The sequence below is a fragment of the Xenopus laevis genome, chromosome 5L (assembly GCF_017654675.1).
Source record: "Xenopus laevis strain J_2021 chromosome 5L, Xenopus_laevis_v10.1, whole genome shotgun sequence".
NCBI classification, from domain to species: Eukaryota; Metazoa; Chordata; class Amphibia; order Anura; family Pipidae; genus Xenopus; species Xenopus laevis.
In genome coordinates this window covers 41726497-41750742 of record NC_054379.1, presented here as the reverse complement: position 1 = coordinate 41750742, position 24246 = coordinate 41726497, and the positions used below count along the sequence as shown (strand labels likewise).

General features: G+C 42.7%; 1 protein-coding gene across 6 annotated transcripts in view; it reads left to right on the top strand.

The window, feature by feature from the left end:
• eif2ak2.L (eukaryotic translation initiation factor 2 alpha kinase 2 L homeolog) overlaps positions 1-24246 on the top strand; it is a 43960-nt gene that overhangs the window by 16724 nt on the left and 2990 nt on the right. For all 6 annotated transcript variants that reach the window (XM_041562018.1, XM_018261544.2, XM_018261543.2 and 3 more), the window contains 8 exon segments: positions 4932-4987; positions 5405-5471; positions 8349-8404; positions 8536-8601; positions 10744-10809; positions 11994-12116; positions 16565-16687; positions 17061-17247. In XM_041562018.1, the coding sequence (XP_041417952.1) occupies positions 4932-4987; positions 5405-5471; positions 8349-8404; positions 8536-8601; positions 10744-10809; positions 11994-12116; positions 16565-16687; positions 17061-17247 (744 nt within the window).

Here is a 24246-nt window from a genome sequence, read left to right as displayed (position 1 = left end):
CGGGCTCCCCCCACACTACCCTGGGCAACTGGTTCCCGCTCCCCGGAGGCTGCACCAGTAGCCACAATTGAGGGTACACCTTTTATGAAGCATTCCTGGCTGGCACGAGGAGGTAAGTCAAATCCCTCCTCCCTCCCCCCATTACTTGCTGCATGTCAGCTCTACAGAAAGGCATTTAGTTTCACTTTCACTGCTATTCTTTGACAGAGATTTCCCTAGGCATTTAGTTTCACTTTCACTGCTATTCTCTGACAGAATTCTCTACAGGGGGACATAGGACACAGCTATTTTGTATCCTTTTCTCCCTCTTGCGCCTGTAATCGCATATTTACCTTCCTTCCCGGGTTCCCAGCGCCATTTCCCAGCAACCTTTCGCGCCACTAACTGGCGCTGCATCTTGTCATTGCGCACGCACCTCACGGGCACCATCTTACTAAGGTACTATACCAAAGCCCGGGAAACCTCCCTGGCGGCCATTTTGGATCCGCATCTCCACATTCCCCAATATCTTTACTTACTGGGTGGCACTACATAGTATAGCCATGACGGGCAGGGCAGATGACCAGTCCCTTCCCAAGCAGGTAACTGCACGTACCACCAATGCAATTTTGTATTTGGCATGTGCTACTTGCAGACCTAAATTTGCTAGTGTTTCGGCTGAGCCAATATGTGAAGCCTGTAAGCCTAAAGCAGTCACTGCACAATTACAATCCCATACAGCCCTACCAGCCAGCTCTGTGACAGCTACGGCTAATCAAACAAGCTCAGATTCTGAATTGGTGTGCGCTCTATCTCTAGCGGGTCTACAGAACCTAGCCAGAATACCAGAGACTCTAGATAAGGTCCTACAGCACCTATCTACACAGCCTCACAGACCGGTCACTCAGCAGTCAGCCACAAAGCGAATTCCCCTTTCCCCACCTATGAACAGCTGGATGACATAGTTAAAACACAATGGAAAACGCCAGACCATAGTGTCCAATTTTCCAAACACTTTACTCAAACTTATCCTTTTACTCAGGACTGTACAGACCTTTGGTCTTGACCCCAGCAGTGGACCCACCGGTCTCGAGACTGTCAAAGACCACCACCATTCCAGTAGCCTGTGCGGCTTCCTTTAAGGATCCTATTGGCAAACGTCTTGTGGGTTTCTGCAATGCGAAGCAGCAGACGGAGCTCTCTGACCTATTTTGCCACTGCATGGGTATCCAGGGCAATGGAGGTTTGGGTGGAACAGGTGGCCCAACTCATTGGCTCAGAAGGCCCCTCCACAGACCTCCTTCGCGCTCAGATAGCGGACACAAACACATTTATTTGCAAAGCAGCCCTGGATGCGGCTAAGCTCGACGCAATCAATTGCAGCCTAACGTTTCCCTTGGCTAAAGAACTGGTCAGCAGATCTTACCTCAAAGCGGTCTCTGGTTGATCTCCAATTTCTCGGAAAACAACTTTTCGGCGCTGAACTAGAGAAGATAATTTCTCAAGCTACAGAAGGCAAAAGCACTTTACTTCCGCAAAACAGTCCCAAGAGGACTACCTTTAAAAGGTGACCATTTTTTCATCCCTTTCGCCAAAATTTCTAAATTAATCAGTGGGAAGAGCCTTCCTTCCGCAATCCAAGATCACCTCAATGAAGGGGCTCCTGTCAGTTCTGCAGAAAGCGGATCAGGTACTTTTACGATTTGCCATGAGAGTGCCGGGGACTATGGTGTTATCCCGCGTTTCAGTACAAGCAGCTCCACACCAGAACCTTACAGAGACTGATACTCCAACACCAGAAGAGGAACCGAGTGAACCAAAACCACAGGATTCCCCTATCAGAACTAGTTTGAACCTAAATCAATTGGTGGCTTCGACCAACAACACTTCGGTCAGGAAAACCCTTCCCCAATCACCAGTGGACAGTCATCACAACAGATGCCAGTCTACAAGGTTGGGGAGGAGTATTGGGAGACTAACAGTGCAGGGAAGTTGGTCACAGAAAACAACTACTCCCCATCAACATCCTGGAATTAAGAGCAATCCACCTCTCATTGCTCCACTGGTCAGACAGACTTCGATATCTACCTGTAAGAATACAGTCAAACAATGTATCAGTGGTGGCTACATCAACCACCAAGGAGGCACATGGAGTCAAGCAGCCCTCGCAGGCACAGCAAATTCTTCTGTGGGCAGAAAACACAGTACCAGCTATCTCCGCAGTTCATATAACAGAAGTGGACAATTGGATAGCAGATTTCTCAGCCAAAGAGACCTTAGATCAGGGCGAGTGGAGCCTGCACCCAGAGGTTTGATTCTGGCAAGGTGGGGCACTCCGGAAGTAAACTTAATGGCATCCAGCTACAACAACAAGCTTCCAAGGTTCATCGCAAGAAGCAACGACCCGCTGGCCCTAGCAGTGGACACACTGGTGGTTCCGTGCCAGTTTCACCTAGCATATGTCTTCCCACCGCTGGCACTTCTGCCAAGGGTAATCAAGAAGATAAGACAAGAAAGGGTAGAAACACTTTTAGTGGCACCATACTGGCCACGCCGAACTTGGTTCGCAGAGCTCATAAGTTATCAGTGGATGCACCATTCCACCTTCCAGACAGAAGGGATCTGTTATCTCAGGGACTGATCTTCCACCCGAGTTCACCACGGCTGGCTTTTAATGGCATGGCATTTAAAGCCCTAATCTTAGCCACATCAAAAAAAATAAAAAGGCTATACCGACCTTACTAAGGGCCAGAAAGCCTGTCTCTGCACGCTTCTACCACAGGGTATGGAGGACATTCATAGGCGCTCAGCTCACTGAAGGTTCAGGTATCAGCCTTATCCATCCCTTTTCAGCAGCAGCTTGCAATGCTGCCCAACATCAAGACCTTCCTCCAGGGAGCATTGAGGATGATGCCTCCATACCATCATCCAATCCCTCCCTGGGATCTCAATATGGTACTTTCCATATTGCAGGAGCAACCATTCGAGCCATTGAATTAAATTCCAATACCTCTGCTGACTCTTAAGGTATTTTTATATTAGCCATCACTTCGGCTAGATGAGTTCAGAACTAGCAGCTCTATCCTGTCATCCACCATTTTTGATTTTTCACAAGGACAAGGTGGTGTAGAGACCTACCCGGTGGTGTCAGAATTCCATCTTCAGCAGGACCTGGTGGTTCCTTCGTTTTGTCCTGAACCAAAGACAAAGTTGGAACAGAAGTTACACAACCTAGATATGGTTTGTTCTCTCAGAACATACACCAGGGCTACCAAGAGCATAAGGAAGGTGGACAACTTCTTTGTCTTAGCAGAAGGACCACGGAAAAGCCTTAAGGCATCTAAGGCCACCATTGCCAAGATGGATTAGGTCAGCAATCTTGAAGGCCTATGAGGTACGAAGTAAGGCCACACCCTTCTGGGTTCAGCTCATTCTACTCGTTTGCTCAGCACTTCTTGGATGGTTCGCCACCAGGCTTCTGCAGAACAGGTCTGTAGGGCTGCAGTGTGGTCATCCACACACACCTTTTCCAAATTCTACAAGTTGCACACATTCGCCTCAGGTGCTCCTTCTCTTCACATGGGCAATTAGTAGGGCCGTCATCTCTTCTTCGGTCAGAAAACTGAGGATTGAGGAGGTAGGCGGGGATGAAGCCCAGAGCAGGAGGAGGAGGAGGCACTTTAACCTTTTAGTGTCCTTTCTCCAAGCAACAGGATCTTCATCCCCATGGTGCCTGTGTCCCCCAATGTAGGACAAGAGAAGAGGATTTAACGGTAAGTACAAAAATCTATTTTTATCAAGGGCTGGCACTGTAACACAAAAACCTTTTCATTTCAATAGTATGGATTCAACTAAAATCCAGTATAATGGAGAACCACACAGTGAGGCTTGTTCATCTGGGCTCTGTTTGATAAATATGTTGCAAAGCCATAATGTGACTATTATGTTTGTATCTACACTGCACAGTGCCCCAAATAGATGACTCTACTAAACTGATAAGCCATCCAGAACGAGTTACATACGGGGGATAATAGGAATAGTAGGCACATAGTATCTCACATTTTTTGGGAAACACGTTTGATTCAACTACTGTAACCTTGACAAAGTTCTCAGGGTGAACTAAAACAATGGTTCACTAATAAACACTTTTTTTAAACTTAAAAAGACCCAACCTGACTTTAAGAACACTAGATAGTTAGGGTCATCCTAAACAATAATTCCAAATCCTATTCTATTGCATGCTTCCCAACTGTCCTATTTTGAGCAAGACAGTCCCGCTTTTGACAGCTCGACCCGCCGTCCCAGCTTGTTACTGAAATGTCCAGACTTTCTCTTTGATCTCTTGCGCTGAACAGCCAGAAAAAGATACTAAGTTTCTAATTTAATTGGCTTTTGGCAGAGAGCCCAGAACAGCCACCAGGTGTATTAAGATACTTTTATAACAATTTTGAGATAAGCAAATAAGTAATTGTAACAATTTAACTTAAATAGGTCTCTTGGGAGAACTTAGACTCACAGTTTAGGGCAATTCACTATCATTAGCAAAACTGTAATAACGGTGAAAAAAACACAGAAATATTTTCAGACTTTCATAACCTGCCAAATATTGTAAAATTAACATGGTAATTAGGGGGTGTGGTCACAAAAACGGGCGTGGTCACACATTTATGCCGAGCTATTTCCAAAATGTTGGGAGGTATACAGGGAAGCACAATTTTGTGGAAGCTTTACATTATCGCAAAAGCATGTGCATGGGTTACTTTAGTTACTACAGTTTCCTCCAACATTCCAAAAGCACACAGGCAGGTTAATTGGCATCTGATGATATAGCCCATAGTGTGAATGGGACCTTAGACTGTATAATCTATTCAAAGTGCTGCTGAAATGTGTCGGCACTATATAAATACAGGTAATAACTAAACATAGATCAAATGTCATGTTTTTTGTAACAGATCTCAGATGTCAGAGTTTGTGCAGAAGACGGCAACTCAGAAAATTCTCCTGAAAGGTATTTTATTATATTACTACACAGGTATGGGACTTATCTAGAATGCTCGGGACCTGGGGTCTTCCGGATAACAGATGTTTCTTTAATTTGGATCTTCATACCTTAAGTTTACTAGAAAATCCTATAAACCCAATAGAATCAATTATATCCTAGTTTGGGTCAAGTACAATGTACTGTTTTATTATTACAAAGAAAAAGGAAATAGCTTTTAAAAATTTGGGTAAAATTTAGTCTATGGGAGATGGCCATTGCGTAATTTGGAGCTTTCTGGATAACGGGTTTCCGGATCCCATACATTGTACTTCTATTTTAAATTTAAGAGAATGGCAGAGTTTTTCTTATACAAAACTTGTGAAAATTAATAATTCTGATACTATTTTAATTTAATAATGTTTTTCATAACAATATCTTTTTAAGGTCTTCTGGAGCTGCAGCCAGTAGTTTAGAGAGCCAGAAACCAGAAATTGAAACACTTCCTACTAAGGTATTGGGAGGGTTTATAAAGGGGCAAGTCATAATGGGGTTTCATGCTGTAAGTCTTTAGTAAAAGAGATTTAATTCACTGAGTGATAAATGTAAGAAAGTATAAGTAAAGGAAGGTGAGATTGATGGGAAAGATCATCACCATGTGTCTGTGCATATGAGTAGTTTGGTACTGGGATAATTTTCTTTATTGTTTCATCTTGCCTGAATATGTCTAGGAATGGTGAGTGTGAATGTGACTGATACATGCTATTCTTGTAGCAAACTACATTAGTCTGTGGACCTTTTTTTCATGGCACCTTGCTTCTGATTTGGGGCTACCAAAAAACTTGGAAAGGCAAAATCACATGCATTTTTCACTCCGTATAGTGCTACATAAATGCCCTGCGTTGTAGAGAACCTCCTATCTACTGTGCTACAACTGCTTTTGCAATAGAGAAAAGGGCTCCCACGTTGCCAATTTCTTAAAAACGTCTGTTATTTTTTTTACCTCTGTTCGACTGCACCTGTTCTGCACCTTTTTGCTGTCACATGTCTTTTTTTTGTCACACATCTTTTTTTTTTTTTTTTGTCACCACATGGTTTTTTTGAATTTTTGATGCAGTTTCGTGAACATTTTTGCCACCAGAATGCGGAAGTTCGCAGCAAATCTGTACATGGTGAAAGTTTCACTCATTATTTGCTGCTTAAGACAGCAGCAGCCCCAGGATGGACTCCATGGGGGGAATTCACAAAAGTGTCGGTAAAATAAGTAACCCAGAAGTGGCGGTCGACAAATTAGTAAAATGTCGTATGAACGGCAAATTCTCAAAGGCAGATGTTACCATCTCTGAATGTCTCGTAAGTCTGACAATTTTCTAAAATGTCGTATATCTTTTCATCGTACAAACGACATTTACCAAGACTTTTTAAACGACAATTTGTCTGACATTTTCATTTTGGAGAGCCTAAAGTGTCTGAAAAATTGTCGGTAAAAAAAATGAGTTTACGAGTAATTCATAAAAATGGCGGGAAAAGTGGCGCCGAAAAAGCCACTCCCACTTTTAACGACACTAATTCAAAAGTGTCGCACATGTCGGAAAATTGGCGGAGAAATGCTCTGTGAATTTGTCGGCTGTTGCTACGACACTTTCTACGACATTTTAAAGACATTTTTTCGTTCCCGACACTTTTGTGAATTCCCCCCTATATGTTTGAGAGTTCTGTGTTTGAGCACTGGCATGTGTCTTACAGATACTCCAAATCTGGGATAATTTTTTGGGATTCAACTGATCCTACTTTTGCAGGATCTTTCCAAAACCAAAGCTGAACCTTTAAAGGAGAACTAAAGCTTAACTAAAGAAGTAGGTTAGAAATGCTGCACCAGCCCAAGGCTTTTCTGCTGATTCCCCTGTGACTAGTGATGGCTGCATTTGTGCCGGCGTCAATTGGCGGGAGTCAAAATTGATGGCGGCGACAACTTGACGCGCATTGAAGTCAATGGGCGTCCGTTTAATTGTCGCCAGCGTCGGAATTCTCTCTGCAAATTCACAAATTTATTCGCTGGTGTCAAAATGCGGAAATTCGCCACAAATTCGCGCCTGCCATATAAATTCACCCATCAACCCAAGTACAACAAAATTTCAAGCCCCACCCCAGATCCCGCCCACTCCATACTACAGTTAAAAGACCACACAGACATCATCACTAAAAAAGGTAACCCCCCCACACAAGTTATAAAAAGCTGTTGATGGTTAGGCCCCCTTATAAGTTAAAAAAAACGGTGGTGCCAGGGCCCCCCATAAAAATTTAAAAAAAAATTAGTGGTCAAGGCCCCCCTACAAGTTAAAAAAAATAATTGGTGATCAGGGCCCCCCCACGAGTTATAAAAAGCCATTGGTGATCAGGGTCCCGCCTGCAAGTAAAGAAAAAAAAATTTATAGGTTGCCCCCCCACAAGTTATAAAAAGCCACTGGTGATCAGAAATATGGCACAGCAGCTCCGTGCACGGAAGCTTTTCTCGTATTAAGATTTCCTGTACCCCCGTGGTCCTCCCAGTAAAGCTGTACAGGGATTGGATAAGGGTATCAAATCCCAATGCAAATTTACCGGGACTTATTCTTAAAGGACCAATGAGGGTACAGGAAATCTTAATAGGAGAAAAGCTTCCGTGCACGGAGCTGCTGTGCAGCACGCTGAAAGCAGGGGGTGGCCTGGCTAATCAAGTAAGTGAAGCATGGCCGGCCCCCCCTTAGACACAAAACCCTGCGGCCCTTTAACAGTTAATATCTGTGTCTGAAAAGATGCCCCAGTAGCTCCTCATCTTCTTTTCTGCTGATTCCCCTGTGACTAGTGATGGCTGAATTTGTGCCGGCGTCAATTGGCGGGAGTCAAAATTGATGGCGGCGACAACTTGACGCGCATTGAAGTCAATGGGCGTCCGTTTAATTGTCGCCAGCGTCGGAATTCTCTCTGCAAATTCACAAATTTATTCGCTGGTGTCAAAATGCGGAAATTCGCCACAAATTCGCGCCTGCCATATAAATTCACCCATCAACCCAAGTTTGATGTCCTAGATCATTGCTGCTATTGATAAGCTGAAACTATAGGCGGGTGCAAAAAGTTCAGTATATAAAATATGGCATTTTTAGCCACATTCATTTTTAGGGTTTAGTTCTCCTTTAAAGGCATTTTCTCACCAGACACACAGAATTCATAATTTTTAATTCAAAACTCAATCCTGTTCCCCTTCTGCCGACTTCTCTCTACAATCTGGCCATGTGCAGTCTCTCTTTTTTTTTTTTTTTTTATTGGTGTTATGAGATATTTATTTAGATAATTGATTTTCTGTGAACTGTATCATTTTTTAACTAATAATTTTGATTTGATTTTTGCGCAGGAAGATGTTCCTACCCCATTAAATGCAACACCAATTCTTCAGTTAAGGACCCCACGGTAAGATTTTTGCCCTGTTTACTTTTGAAATGCAAAAGTATGTTTAACTGGCTTACTGCCCTAGACATATCATACCATGAGTCTGCAGAATAAAAATATTTTAAGGTAACTGTATGTTGTTCTTTTCCTAGAAAAATTGAATTAGCTCCAAAGTTCCCAAACCAAGAAAAAGGAGTCCCTTGCTCTTTGAATGAAATGTAAGTACCTGAAAATAATTTTAACTCTTGAATAGAGTGGAATAGTTCATAATTTATTTTGGTGGAAGGGAAAAAGTAGACCTGGAAAATGTAATACAACTTAATGCTGTACATCATTATGCTTTTAATAATGTATTGCCCACATTCAGGATCGGACTGGGCTGGCAGGACACAAAAAACAAAACAAAAAAAACGGGAAAAAACATGGTGGGACCTGCTGACCCAGACCTACTCCCCACGGGCGCTGTGCTCCCAGATCCTTCCCCCTTCCCGGAGCAGGTACATGCTGGCTGGGAGGATGGAGGTTGGAGGTGGTTTGTGGCCGGGATGGTGGGCCGTGGTGGTAACGGAAGGGGTTTAGGGGGCCCTGACCCCCCAGTCCGATTTTTCCCACATTGCCCAGGGCAATAATAATTCGTTTCGGATCTTGCTTGCACTCACTGCTGGGTTTGCATACCAAGTCTCCACTCTGCCACCACTAATTATGCAACTGAGACTGTAAGCTCTATGGGGAAGGATTATTTAAAAAAAAGAAATTTGGCTCTTAAAGTTACCAGAGGTGGCTTTTTGCTATTCATGATAACTGACCCCTCTCTGTCACATGAGGAAAGGTTTTCATCTTCCATTTAGGGCACCACAATCATATTTTTGCACTGTTTACTTTTGATTTGCAACAGGAAGTTCCATGTAATTGTATGTTAGTCTGGGCATTTTTGGGCTACACTCCCTCCTTTACTGCAGTACTCTGTATACCTGTTAAATTTATAACACTACACAGTGCAGAGTTCCGACTAAACGTGTTGAACATGGCTAATGGTTGCAAAGGAAGGTAAGCGACCCTTTGTCCAAACAGATATCAGTTTTTACTGGACAGTTTGGCCCATGTGTACCTCACCAGCTGGTCGGAGATTGCTCTCTTTAGAAGCTGGCATAGAAATAGCTGCTTTCTTTTTTTGTTTATTTTTAGTTTCTTTGTTCAGTGCTGTGAATAGATGTTACTGAGTCACATAGCAAATTCATTTTAGGACCCCAAAACATTGGTAAGTTGACCTATTCTCCCACAACACTCCTGCTTCCTCCGTAGTTATGCCCCTGCCTATAATAAGGGAGATGTTCACAGTTGGACAAATGTCTGGATATAAACAGCCTGTGTATTGTAAATAAAAATATTTTCCCAGTTGATCTTAATTTTTTAAAGATAAGTACACTGACACAGGATGTTCATATTCAGACACTTGTCCAAAGGTGAACATCTACTTTAAATATTAATGTTGCTCTAGTTCATTTTAATATATTACTACTGCAGCTCTACATGTCACTTTGCAAGATTATGCTCCCCAGCAATTTATGTAATGGTCAACCATATCTCTTCCATTAATTGGCTGAATAGATACTGTTTGAATTGGAGAGCTGTCAAATTGTATAGTGGCTCATTACTAGTAAAAAATCAGTTTAAATAACTTGCTAACCTGCAAGACTGCATTGCACTGGGTCTTTATGATGTGACATCAATTCACTTTTGTGCCAGACAAGAATTTCTGCAGTGTGTCTCAAATTCAATAGGGGTAGATACTGGGCCAATGTACTTTGTCATACAAACAGAAATTCTGGTGCAAAAACACACAACTTGGTAATTATTTTAACCCACCCCCTTCTCTGTGCACACAAATGTGCAGACAAAAGGTTCTGTGCTCTCTTGCTGTGGGGTAAGAGTAATATGAGATTTATATAATCATGTTTACTCAGAAAATGAAAAACAATGTTTGAGCCTATATTTTGGAAAAAGCCCTCGTAAGCAAATGATCAACAGAATCAATTATCGCTGTGGCCTGATTGATAGCTTTAATTACAGCTACGAAGCATGAGTTAAATGCACCTTTGAGAAAGGAAAACAGTGCTTTTCAATAAAATAATGACTGACGATTAAAGGAAATGTAAACCCAAAAATAATATTTGCTGAATAAAAGAAAATGACATTCTAAGCAATTTTTCAATACAAGAATGAACCTCCATAGCAAAGTTTATCCATGTTTCTAACTGGAGTAAAATGTTCAACTAGCTTACCAACCTGAATATATCATAGCCTAATTCTGCAGAATAAAAATATTATAGATAACTGTGTGTTGCTTTTTCTTTCCCTAGAAAAAATGAATTAATTGCAACATTTCCAAACCAAGAAAAAGGAGTCCTGTGCACTTTGAATGAAGCGTAAGTATCTGAAAATCATTTTAAGCCTTGAGCAAATGTATTCTGAGATTTCTGCTATATATATTTTATGTTAACATTTGGAATTCTGTTTACCGACATGATTGCACCATTGGAATAGTTCATAATTTATTCTGGTGGAAAGGAAAAAGTAGACCTGAAAAACAGTGCTGTCCGACTACTGTGGTACCGAGGACGGTAATTTTTCTGGCGTATGCTGTGGGGGCCAATCATAAAAGCCATTGTTGACTGCTCCCTGTTTTAAACCACACCCACTTTAAACCATACCCATGTTACCTCAAGGACTTTTAAGACTATATCCACATCAATGGTGGAAGCACACAAAAAACCAAATGGCTGGTGTTCACTGCAGGGATATCACTCATGTGTGAAACAAGTTTATTAAACTATATTAAGACATACCCTTTAATCGTGTGCTGGTGGTTGCTGTGCTATCCACAGGGGAGGATGAAGCATATGGATTTAACACCTTGGGGACCCCCTAACAACTATTTCCAAATGCCAACAAACCCCCAGTAGGTTCACTTCACTCAGGCAGAGTATGGAACACAGGCAGCATAAGGCAGGTACAGTATGCCACACACAGGGAGCATAGGGCAGGCAAAGTATGAAACACACAAGGAGCATAGGGCCAACAGAGTATGGGACACACGGAGCAAAGGGCAGGCAGAGTATGGCACACACAGGGAGCATAGGGAAAGTAGAGTATGGCACACACACTGAGCATAGTACAGGCAGAGTATGACACACACAAGGAGCATTGGGCAGGCATAGTATGACGCGCACAAGAAGCATAGGGCAGGCAGAGTATGCCACGTACAGGGAGCAAAGGGCAGGCAGAGTATGACGTGCACAAGGAGCATTAACTTAGACTTTATGCTCTACGGGGAAGAACCTACTTTTTCTATTCGCTGTTCAAGCATCTAAAAATCAAATTTGTATCGACAGCTGCATTTGTTAAATTCTCAAGGATATTGAGTAGTATGTTTAACCATATTTATTTTTAGGGTTTAGTCCTCCTTTAAGAAAAAACTCGGCGAAAATAGACACAATTACATTTTGTGCTAGCCAAAATGATAGTGTCCACACAGTAAAGATTATTAAAGTATTTGTAAGTAATTAGTTACATTGTAGCAATCCTTTTAATGTTTCTTTTGTTTTCTTAGTTTTCGGCAGAATTTTACTGAAATAAGTCGTCTTGGGTCAGGTGGATTTGGAACTGTTTTTAAAGCAAAGAGCAAACTGGCTAATAAGTATTATGCCATCAAGAGGGTGAAGCTACACAGCAAGTGAGCCATTTCCTTTTTCATATTCATTTAATTGTTGTAAACTGCAATAATATGTACATTTTCATTACAGATAAAAGAGAAAATATGCCATATTTATAAATTGTATTTAAGTTTACGGTATTCTTTGTGAAATAGTTACGTACAAGGTTATTCTTCTGTTAACGATATAGTCCTCCTTCTATTCTAGCCATTTATCCCAGATGTTTTGCTATTTTTTATAACTACATCTCTTCTTGTATATAAGACTCTCAAGGGTACAAAGTTGTTTTACCTCCTTATTCCATTGCAAGACAGTTCAGGGTAGTGGGTCCTTCCATTTTTGTGTAATAAGATTTTTAGCTAGGAATAGGCATTCTCTGATAAAAATGCTTTGGGGGTAGGTGAAGGTGTCTTTGAGACCAATTCCCAATAAGCATACGCTAGCCGTTCTTGATAATTGTATTTCTAGGATTTCATCCAGGCTATCAAGAACCCCTGCCCAGTATTGTGTTAGTGCAGTGCCACCATGTGGCTGTGAGGCTTGTTGTGCATGGCACCTGGGACATTCAGAGGAAAGCGTAGGGAATATGCAATGTAATTTAGCCGGGTAATAGTAAGCTCTATGTATAAAATAAAGTTGTATCATACGGTCTCTATAGTTTAGCGAGACCGATAGTGAGAAGGCTAGCAGCTCATCCCACTCCTCGTCATCTAATGCACCCACATCTCTTTCCCAACTTTCCTTTAGGGTTTTAAGTGCTTTGTTAAATAGTGTAGAATGGAGGCTTGAGTATAACTTGGATATAAGACCTTTCGTAGAGCCTTGCCCATGATAGGCAGTCAAGCGGTATTGGGCTAGCTGAATTGGTTGCTGTCTATTTTGTATTGTCAGTCTCCTTTTTATTTGGGTATAGTGCAGCCACTGGTGTGCTGGCAGTTGACAATTGCACTTCAATGTATCAAAGGAGATCAGTTTGCCATATGTCCCCAATTGCAAGAATCTTACTCCTTTCCCATATTGGGTTTTTCCCTAGTCAAGCAATACCTGGGAAGCATAGGTTACCCCACAGGGGGGTCTCTCCTCTCCCGCTCCGCGCTTAAAAATTAGCGTCGGAGCGGGTTTCAGGGGGCAGTATCGCTAGTGCATTGAGCGCAATAGCGCTCTTTGCACTAGCGGAGCCGAATTTCCAGGTTAAAGTTACAAGAGGCGGCTTTTTGCCGCCCCTTGTAACTGGGCTCTCGCTGCCGCCTGAGGCAAGGGTTTCACCTTGCCTCATGGCAGAAGCGGCCCTGAATGGGCAGCTTGATCACTACTCCCAAGTAGGCAAACTGGTTGACCACTAAAATGGTGAATTTACCAGGTCTCCCTGTGCTGACGGGGTATTCTATAGAACAGAAGAGGATCGGCACACAGGCGTTCAAATTGCAGTGTTACCTGTTTGTTTATTGCTTGACAAAGGGGCGTGCCCCCCGAAACGTTGCAATCCGCACAATAAACGAGCAGGTAACACTGCAATTTGAACGCCTGTGTGCCGATCTTCTTCTGTTCTATAGCATACGCGAGCCTGCCGGATCCTTTGGGATTGTGCACCGGGCTGATCTGGGGAAGGGTGTGTGATTGTTCCATCTACTTTGGTCTGAAGGGGTATTCACCAGTAGAATAGTGGATTTAAGAGCACTGGTGACCAACCCTGAGAGGTGCGCAAATCTGATCAGATCTACAAGGCTGCAAAAGGAAGGCCCTTGGTCCCCCAGATATACTAGGGTGTCATCAGCGTAAAGCTTTATTTGCTCCTCTCGATCTTAGAACAGTTCTTTGTGTTATATTTCTATCAAAGTATTCCCATGAAAAGCTAGTAATAGATAACATAATACATTCAGACCAGACGGGTTTTATGCCCCCAAAGAGCCACAGATATTAATGTCAGGCGCCTATTTACGAACATTGGGGCCATGCACCAAAATGGGGGAGAGAGGGTTGTGGTGTCCCTTGATACAGAAAAGGCCTTCGATACAGTGGAGTGGCCTTATCTGTGGGCAACACTAGAGAGATTTGGACTGGGCGATAACTTCATTAGGTGGGTCAAAGCAATGTACTCTGCTCCTAGGGCCAGGCTCCTGGTGAATACAGTATTATCGAGGGAATTCCCACTACAGAGGGGAACCAGGCAGGGGTGCCCACTATCCCCCTACCTCTTTGCCCTGGCCATAGAGCCAGTAGCCATCCGAGTGCGAGCCAATGTGAACATTGTGGGCCTTAAGATGCAGAGGTTGGAGGAAAAGGTCTCAATGTACGCGGATGATATGCTGGTCTATTTAGCAGACCCAAGAGAGTCAATATCAGCTCTTTTAGAGGAGGTCTCCACCTTTGGGAATCTGTCGGGCCTCAAAGTAAACTGGGGGAAATCCCTGGTCTTTCCCATAGATCCTGATACACGAAGGGACCCCCAACATGGCCCTCAGCTACAGTGGGTAACTACTTTCAAATATCTGGGAATAGTGATACATAGGGAAGCCCCCAGATATCTGGACTTGAACTTGACGCTTGTCATACGTAGCATGAAAAACAAGTTCCAACACTGGTCAGGTTTCCCGATGTCCTTGCCGGGCAGGATTAACCTTCTCAAAATGGTGCTGCTACCAAAGCTGCTCTATGTGTTTCATAATTCACCTATCTTACCCACCAAGACCACCAAGGTTTCGTGAGCTAGACGCCTTGGTGAGGGGGTTTGTTTGGGCCGGAGAGAGACCGAGGATCAAAACTCAGATGTTGCAAGCCCCACTAAGAAAGGGGGGACTAGCCCTCCCTAACTTTCTTTTATATTTCTATGCCAGTCAGCTGGTGTATGCCTGGTGGTGGCTCAACCCAGACCCTAATAACCAGGCCAAGGTCCTCGAGGCAGCTGTGGTCTCATCATTTGAGGCTTTGGCCAACCAGTTGCACAGAGGGCTCCCCTCTGCCTCTAAATTGACGCATCCCATGAGAACAGTGACTCCCATGAGAACAGTATTCCACAGAACTGTAATACTTCCCTACAAGGCCTTGGCCAGTTTGTCCAAATGGACCCTGATTTGGGGTAATCCCAAACTCCCACAATTTAGCACCCTACCAGATGCTGGGTTATGGGCTGGAGCAGGGGTGAAACTACTGGGGGACGTGGTACAGGGGGATGTCCTGAAACAATATGCCCAGCTCAAAGATGAATTTGCTCTTCAGACTTATATGTTATTCCGATTTTTACAATTTAGACATGCCTTCCAGGCCCAATTTCCCACTGGCACTTTGACACTTGCAGCATCCACCCTGGAGAAATATCTCTATAGGGCAGAACTCACCAAAGCGCTAAGTTGGTTCTATACCATATTACTTCAGGACAGTTTTGATCCCGTAAAAGTTGTTGCCTTGAAATGGTCCCAAGATCTTCCCCAAATAGAGGAGGAAGCTTGGAAAGACATATTGGACCAAATACCGGACACCTCCATTGCAGTACGGGACAGATATATTTGCACCACATTTTTAAACAGGGTCTATCTGACTCCGCATAGGCTAGCACAGATTTAAACGGGGTGCCCGGATATTTGTGTGAAATGTAATCAAGATGTGGGCACTTACATGCATGTTTTTTGGGACTGCCCCAAAATACAGCGGTTTTGGTCTGAGGTGTTAGGGGTTGTGGGTTCCACTGCAGGCCAGCCGACCATACGGACTCCTGCCTTTTTCCTTTTGGGACACGTTGAGGGACTAATGTTAAAGTCAAGTGAAAGACTGTGCTTGCTACAACTCTTGCACTATGCAAAAAAAGCCATATTAATGACCTGGAAGGCTGTGGAAGCCCCTACGCAAGCATTCTGGAAGGCCAAAATTCTCCCAGGACAAAAACTCACCTATATTGCATGGGCAAATTTGGTGAAATCTGGAATATAATGGTGTTCGAGAATGCAATGTACACCGAATGGGATAATTACGATGTAACTGAATGCAGTGCTCAATCTGGCTAACTTTAGCTATTTCCTCCCTTTTTCTTCCTCTTTTTCCCTGCTTTTACTCTCCTTCTTTTCCTTTTTTTTTCTTATTGTTAATGTGAAAATGTACTCAATAAAAAGAATCTGATTAAAAAAAAAAGTATTCCCATGAGCCATAATTGATAAAACACCTCTGATTACACCTGTCATATAGAAAACGTATATAAACAGTGGTTTTGTACTTGTACTAACTTAATATTCCATGTGTTTCTTTGCAGTACCACTCCTTTTTAAGAGGTTTCCTCAGAAAAGGGAATGTTTAACCAGAAAATGTTATTATCATAAGGGTTATGGCAAGAATTTCCAGTGGGATAGAGAAAAACATATTTGATTGGGCAGGAGATAAATTTTTTCTAATGTACAAATCTTTATGTGCAGTAATGGTTTTATGCAGAGTTTTCAGTATTTCGTTACATACAAATAATCTTGTTTTTAATTTGCATTAGTAAATGCATAAAAGAGGTTGAAGCTTTGGCACATCTAGATCACCCAAACATTGTAAGATATCATCATTCTTGGACAGGAGAAGACGGTTGTTCAGACAGCAGCTATAGCAGCAGAGATTACAGGTAAAATGTTTTTCATTTTTAAGTGTTTAAGCCAGTAATTCTCATGGTTTTACCTCCAGCTTCTTCTTTAATTATGATGAGCTTAAAGGAGAAGGAAAGGTATAATCGATGGGGGTGTCTGGCTTACCTGAGACACCAGACTGGTGCTTCACTGAAAGTAGCACCAGCCCCACCAACTGCTGTAGGCGATTTACAGTTTCTGCACTGTTTTGGCCATTACTAGGGGAGCCTTTTTTCTTCTCATGGTTACTACCACACACTACGGCCTGATCCTGGCCATGATCAGTTACTATACTAACTAAATTATTGCACATGTGAACATTCGATAAGTGATTGTTGTTAGTTGAATTGCAATAATGCTTTTATTTTATAGCTCACCGGCGGGATTAAAAGAGGAGTATCTCTTCATAGGAATGGAGTGGTGTGAAAAAGGAACTTTAGAAAGCTGGATAGCACGCATGAATAAAGTTGAAAAATTCAAAAGCCTGGTTATATTTCGGCAAGTCATTGAAGGGGTGGTGTACATTCATTCAAAAGGCCTTATTCACCGAGATCTTAAAGTGAGTCTAAATTACATTTATCTGTCCCCTTTTATTAAAGTAATGTAACTGTCTAATGTAAGTAAGCTCTGAAGTATTATTAATGTGACAAAATGTACCAAAGATTTTTAGATTTCTTTATTTATGAACACTATAAGATTGTGGTATTTTATAATTATCCTGATGCCACACGCAAATGATCCCCAAATTAACCCAGGTCTATTAACTCTACACAGGGTAACCATCAGGGGGGTACAGGGGGTGCTTAACAAAAAAGTGAGATTTATGTGCCACAATGGGGGCAGGGCTTGATAGACAATGGGCAGGCTCTGGGTGGATTATGGGCAAAGTTTTATAATGAGTGATACTGTATGTGTTTGTGTGGGTCATATTCATATCTATTGAGGCCCCTTCTTCTTGTTGGCATGGCTCTCTGCCTAGGTGGCTTAATAATTGGGACCCTAGTCCAGCTAACATTGTAGTATGGGACCCCATGATTCCTGCTGGTGTTCTTTCAATCTATTCTGTGTGCCGTTCCCTCAATTCTTCGTTTCCTGTGAACCCAGGGGAGAGCCGTCTCCCTAGAGGACTGAGCACCAGATTATTGCATACGGAAAGGCCAGGGAGTGCATACAAATTCTACTTTGACTTTCAATCTATAGGACATTAAAACATTTTAAGTAGCTTCATGCACAAATAGAGAATTTTACTTACCTACTTGACGTAAATTCCTTTTCTTCTAGTCCCGACATGTCAGTACACATGGGGCATTGCCCCTCCCAGACCTGGAGGTAGGACCTATAACATAGCCAATCAAAATGAATCATGACCTATAAGACCACATGACTTCCTCCTCACCACAGTTATACTTTTGCCATAGCAGTACAGTAACCAACATAAATAATTGGGATGGGAAACCCTGTACTGACATGTCGGGACTAGAAGAAAAGGAATTTACGTCAAGTAGGTAAGTAAAATTCTCTATTTCTTCTACGTCCCTCCATGTCAGTACACATGGGATCTACCAAGCCATGCACCGAAAACAAGGGGTGGGAATAACCAACATAATGCAAAAACCAAACTGATGCTAAGGAGGCCCTGAAAAAAGGCCAGCATCACATCCATCCAACAGGGGAGCTGATAAATGTATATCTCCTGAAAAGGGTAGATAAAAGGCACAAGAACATGTCCTAGGACATGGTAAACGATTAACAAGAGCTACAAAATCAACCACAAAATTACAGAGACCGGTACTTGAGGATCAAGCATTGCAGATTAAGAATAAACATATTCTGTTTAAAAAGGTTCCCTCAGTGACTAGAGGGATACCTGCAATATGGTTATCTGACAAAACCCCACCTGGGGAAGAACAAAAATCCTGCAACTGTTAAAACAAAAAAGGTGCCTAGGACAAAACCAGAATGATGGCAATAGCCATCTCAGAACTAAAACACCCTAGAAACCATCAGGAAATCAATTAGATCAGAAACTAAACACAACTTGAATGCATCTATCACCAGTGCTGGAGAAATACACGATCCTCAGCAATAGCAAGTGGCCCTAAAAAGACTTGGCCCACATTAGCCTGGTCCTGCATCTTAATGGAAGCAGCTCAAACCAGTGCTGACCGGAGTCACCTCTACACCAGAGATCAGTCCAAGATCCACTAACTCCAGGCTAATAATACCTAATGAAGACTTAACTAAATGAACACCAACTCTGGGTTATCATAAATCAGCATATCATTGTAACCATTGTAGAGCCATGCTGGTACAGCCCAGTAGCTCCACCAACCACCAAATCTAAACTGGGTATACAACAGCACAAGGATAAGCTGCTGAACCAACCAATGTGACTTAAAGCCATCTACCAGTAAGCTATGCTGTTGCCCCAGCCAACTGCTACACAAGCAAGCAATGGGACCCAAGCCAATTACAGTTCTAGAAAACACCCACAAAAGCAGAGGCCACTACAGCTCAAGCTGCACAATGATACAGTTTATGCAAAAACTGAACCAAACCTGTGACCATACATAGAAGCTACTGAACCAGCCAACAGCTGGGATCACAATCCAAAATCAGGCATGCCAGAAGCTTATAGAAAATATTTTCAAATGGAGGGCACTCTAGTATAAGATATATACAATATAGTTAGCATATGGGTGCAAACAAAGCCCTTACAAAGCCCCCATATAAGGCCAAACACAGAACAATGTTAACCAAAAAAGGCCTGCACACCAAATAAACAGCAAGACCAAGTGGTATTTGAATAGTCATATATTTAGATATATTTAAAAAGAAAAAGAATGTACATACATAATACAGGGCAAAAATATGTCAAAAGATATCACAAGAGATCAATTATACATACCACTTAAATATGGTCAAACAGCAATAGGAGCTTATAGCCTACAAAAACTGGTACCAACCAGCAATGATGCACAATCCACTGGCAGAGAGCCAGCAACCATACATGCAACCAGTGGTGGACCAGCCAGCTATTATGTATTCCAACATAGATGTGCAAGGCCATTGTCACACTAGCAGGCCAAGATGCCCGTCAGCTGAAGTGTTTGCAAAAAACCAGAGTGGAATTCGAATACACAAGCAATAGTAAATAAGCCAGCTATTGTGAATGCCACCCTTAGGGACAAGGTAACCAACTGCACTGGCACCTGACACAAAAGTCAATTTCCATACATGCAACAACGGAGCACGTCAGTTGTTGAACTTGCAAAACCCTGGTCCACAAGCCAGCCTTATTGATTATAAGCAGTGGCATACAAGACCAAAAACAATGCATGTAAGGCAGAAGAAAAAGTTAGCTGTAAGCCAACATATGACCAACATCAGCTGCTGAATACCAATCAGCAACAAAATTAGCTATGGGCTGTGAAACTCAGAGCAAACACCAGCTGATGGTACAACCCATGCTAGATCCAACCAAATAGTCAATCATGCCTACTGCTGGTGTAACCAGAACCATACCTGCAAGGATTGCAGACAAGACAAAACCAATGGCTGTTGTCCTGCCAAGGATTGCCGCAAGGCAAACAGACATGCCCACCAAGGGCCACAGCAAGAATAGTAACCATGCCTATCAGCCGCCACAGCCTGGCTGGTGACCTATGCACCATAGGTCACAGCCAAGACTGGCAGCCACAAGCCCACAAGGACTATAATAAAAACTAGCGGCCACCTTAGCCAGGGGCCACAGAAAAGGCCAACAGCCCAAGAACCCTGGTAAAAGGCAAGCAAGCACCTAAGTTAAGGGCCATGAAAACAAGCCCGCAGCCATTATAACCCAGGTAAAAGGACAACCAAACAAATGTGCCAAGGGTAAAAAACCACATGAGCCAAAGGCTCATGCAACAGGCCAGCAGAACAAGGGCCCTTGTAAAAGGCCAGCAGACCCAGGAGCCGAGGACCATGGTAAAAAGCCATGGACCAAAACAAGGGCTCTAACCCAAGCCAAGGGCCATAATGAAAGCCAGAGGCCACACAAAGGGCCATAGACTACAAGTTGGCTTCAAGCATGTTAAGGTGCCAATAGACATAACAGTAAGTGCCCTTTAATCTACCAACAATTAAAGAAGGGAAACCTACAGTCACAAAAACTCAGTAGATGTAGTATAACTACAACTGAGCTCCCAACAAAAGCCACCAGATGGGAATAGAATATCTAAGAGAAGGCCTACATCACACAAAAAGACACCATATAACTCGGAACACTGCCTGTTAAGTGTGGAAACATCATAGGAAAAAATGGGGCACAATGCTGCTACAGCAGAACAAACCCCTAGCCGGTCCTGGAAATACCAGGTGTAATAAGAGCACACTTGCCTACTGTGTCTGCGCAGAGAACTCGGGCTCACAAACCTAAGACCTCAGATGACAACTATACAAGAAGTCAGAGGAATACAGGCACCTAACCAGATAATATGCGCTAGACAGTAGGAATAATCCAGACAGATCCTTGGTGGCAGACTGCTTCTAAGGAGCAGACTCAGGGGCGTAACTAAAGAGGAAGCAGACCCTGTGGCTGCAGGTGGGCCCAAAAGGTATAGGGACCCATGAGGCCCAAATAAAGAGCAATTTCAATACGTATTGGTAAAAAAGCACAACCTCTGGATATGTTAGGGGCCCTAAAATGAATTTGCTGTGGGGCCCAATGACATCAGGTTACAGCACTGAGCAGACTCAATGTAAGGAAGGGGCTACCATACTGCTTCAGCAGGCAAGCCTCCAGCCAACCCTGCAAGCACCCAGTGTAATAAAAGGCAAATATAACCTCTGTGTCTGCACAGAGGACAATAGAAACAACAGTAGCAAACTGAGGAGTATCTGCACATTACCTGATAGCAATGAAAAGTCTGCAGGTTGGAAACTTCAGCTAGAACCCGGATAGCTTTCAGCTGAGGGACATAATTAGCTTATTAACATGCAGACTTAGTACCTTGTGTAACTGCATTTTGCTCAGAGGACTCCAGCTCACAACATACAACTTCATATAATATAAGAAGGAACACAGGCAGCTTGCCAGATAGCTCAGACTTGTCAGCAGGAATATCCAGTCCAGTGGAACACTGCTTGTTAAGAGCAGACTCATAAGAAAGGAAGGAGGTGCCATACTGCTTGAGCACATGAGCCAATATAACCACTGTGTCAGCCAAGAGGATGCAGGTTCACCCATACAAAACTTAAAATATTAAACAGCAATAGCAAAGGGGCCAAAGGAACACCTGCACCTTACCAGATAGTGACTAGTTAGCTTGATGGAAACTCCAGCCAAAGCCCTGATAGCTTTCAGCTGAGGGACATATTAAGCATATTAACATGCAGACTTCCCAGTGAAATTAATGTTTCAAATACACAATGGATACTGAGAAATCAAAATCTCTGGATTCAGGTACCACACTGCTTAGGCAAAGGGATTCACCAGCCAGTACTTAAAGTGTAGCAAGAGCCAATACTGTATTTTGCACAGAGGACGCCAGCTCACAACATAAGACTTCAGATAATACAAGAAGTCCGGGGAACACAGGCACCTTACCAGATAGCTCAGGCTTGTCAGCAGGAATATCCAGGTGGAACACTGCTTGTTAAGAGGAGACTCATAACAAGGAAGGAGGTGCCATATTGCTTGACCAGTGCAACCTCTAGCCCTTCCTGGAGGTGCCTTAGTAACATGAGCCAATATAACTTCTGTGTCTGCACAGAGGATGCAGGTTCACTCATACAAGGCTTAAAATATAAAAGCAATAGCAACGGGGCGAAGGCACACCTGCACCTTATCAGATAGTGACTAATTAGCTGGATGGAAACTCCAGCCAAAGCCCCAATAGCTCTCAGCTGAGGGACATAATTAGCCAATTAGCATGCAGACTTCCCAGTGCACTACACACAGTAGATAATGAAGAATCATACTCACCAGCTTCAGGCAGTTATAACTAGCCCATATGCATACCCACGGCCCTTTTGCAGAAGTTCTGTAGAGTTCTGTAAAGTCTCACATAACTCAAAAGAAAAGGGGAGTCCAAAAAGCTTACAGGTAACAATGTGGGAAGCCCACACCTGTGTCTGTTCCCAAAAAAGCACTAGATTGAATCTTGTGCCTCGCTGGGCATATAGCAGGGGGGCTGTTTTAGCACAGGGCTAGGACCATGGGTATGCCCACACCTGCACTTCTTCCCAATAAGCGATAATTTACAGATTATGCGTCTTTAGGCATCAGGTAAATTCTTCTCCATTACCTGGGAATCATCCCTCTGTGTCCACACAGAGGTAAAAAATAAGCAAAAATAAATAAATAAATAAATAAATAAAAATACAGAAGAAAAAACAAAAGGCTCACAGGTAATAATGTGGGAAGCCCACAACTGTGTCTCTTCCCAAAAAGCACTAGATTGAATCTTGTGCCTCATTGGGCATATAGCAGGGGGGCTATTTTAACACAGGGCTAGGACCATGGGTATGCCCACACCTGCATTTCCTCCCAATAAGCGATAATTTACAGATTATGCGTCTTGAGGCATCAGGTAAAATCTTCTCCATTACCTGGGAATCATCCCTCTGTGTCTACACAGAGGTAAAAAATAAATAAATAAATAAACAAAAAGAAAATACAAAAGAAAAACAAAAAACAAAAACTGTGTTTGATTTCTCTCAAAATTCAACAAAAAATAAAAAGTGAGGAGGGAGATCCTACCTCCCTGTCCAGTAGGACAAAAAATAACTGTGGTGAGGAGGAAGTCATGTGGTCTTATAGGTCATGATTCATTTTGATTGGCTATGTTATAGGTCCTACCTCCAGGTCTGGGAGGGGCAATGCCCCATGTGTACTGACATGGAGGGACGTAGAAGAAAATGCATTTTAGACAAAAACAGGAATAGTTTGTCCATATATTGCAATATATTCAAGTTGGCCAACTCTGTCAGTCATCCCTGGTCTGATTCATTAAGAATTGTACTGCTGCATTATACATTTTACACAGAGACCACATTTTCTCTGCAACGTGTTTCTAAAGTTAAAACTGTTGCTCTTTTTGTTGGCCATCACTGGGATCACCAGGCTGCAACATGGAGCTGACCACTGCTCATGTATAAACTATAGCAAAGAAAGGGAAGTTGTGCTTAAAGGAACAGTAACATCAAAAAATAAGTGTTTTAAAGTAATAAAATATAAGAAGTGTTGCCCTGCACCGTTGTGTTTGCTTCAGAAACACTACTATTGTTTATATAAATAAGCTGCTGTGTAGCAATGGGGGCAGCCATTCAAAGGAGTAAAGGCTCTGGTTACCCAACAGATAAACTCTGTAGAACATAATGTTATCTGTTATCCACTATTTAAACTGTGCCATATAGCCTTTTTTCAATTTCCACCATTGCTTGTTTGTTATTCAGCTTGGCCCATGGTATTTCTGGCAGGAGTATTTGCCAGGTGTGCTTGCACTTTGACGAGAATAAGAAGCAATAGTGCTGAATAATTTCCAAACCCGGTTGCAGTCACTTCCTACCCTAA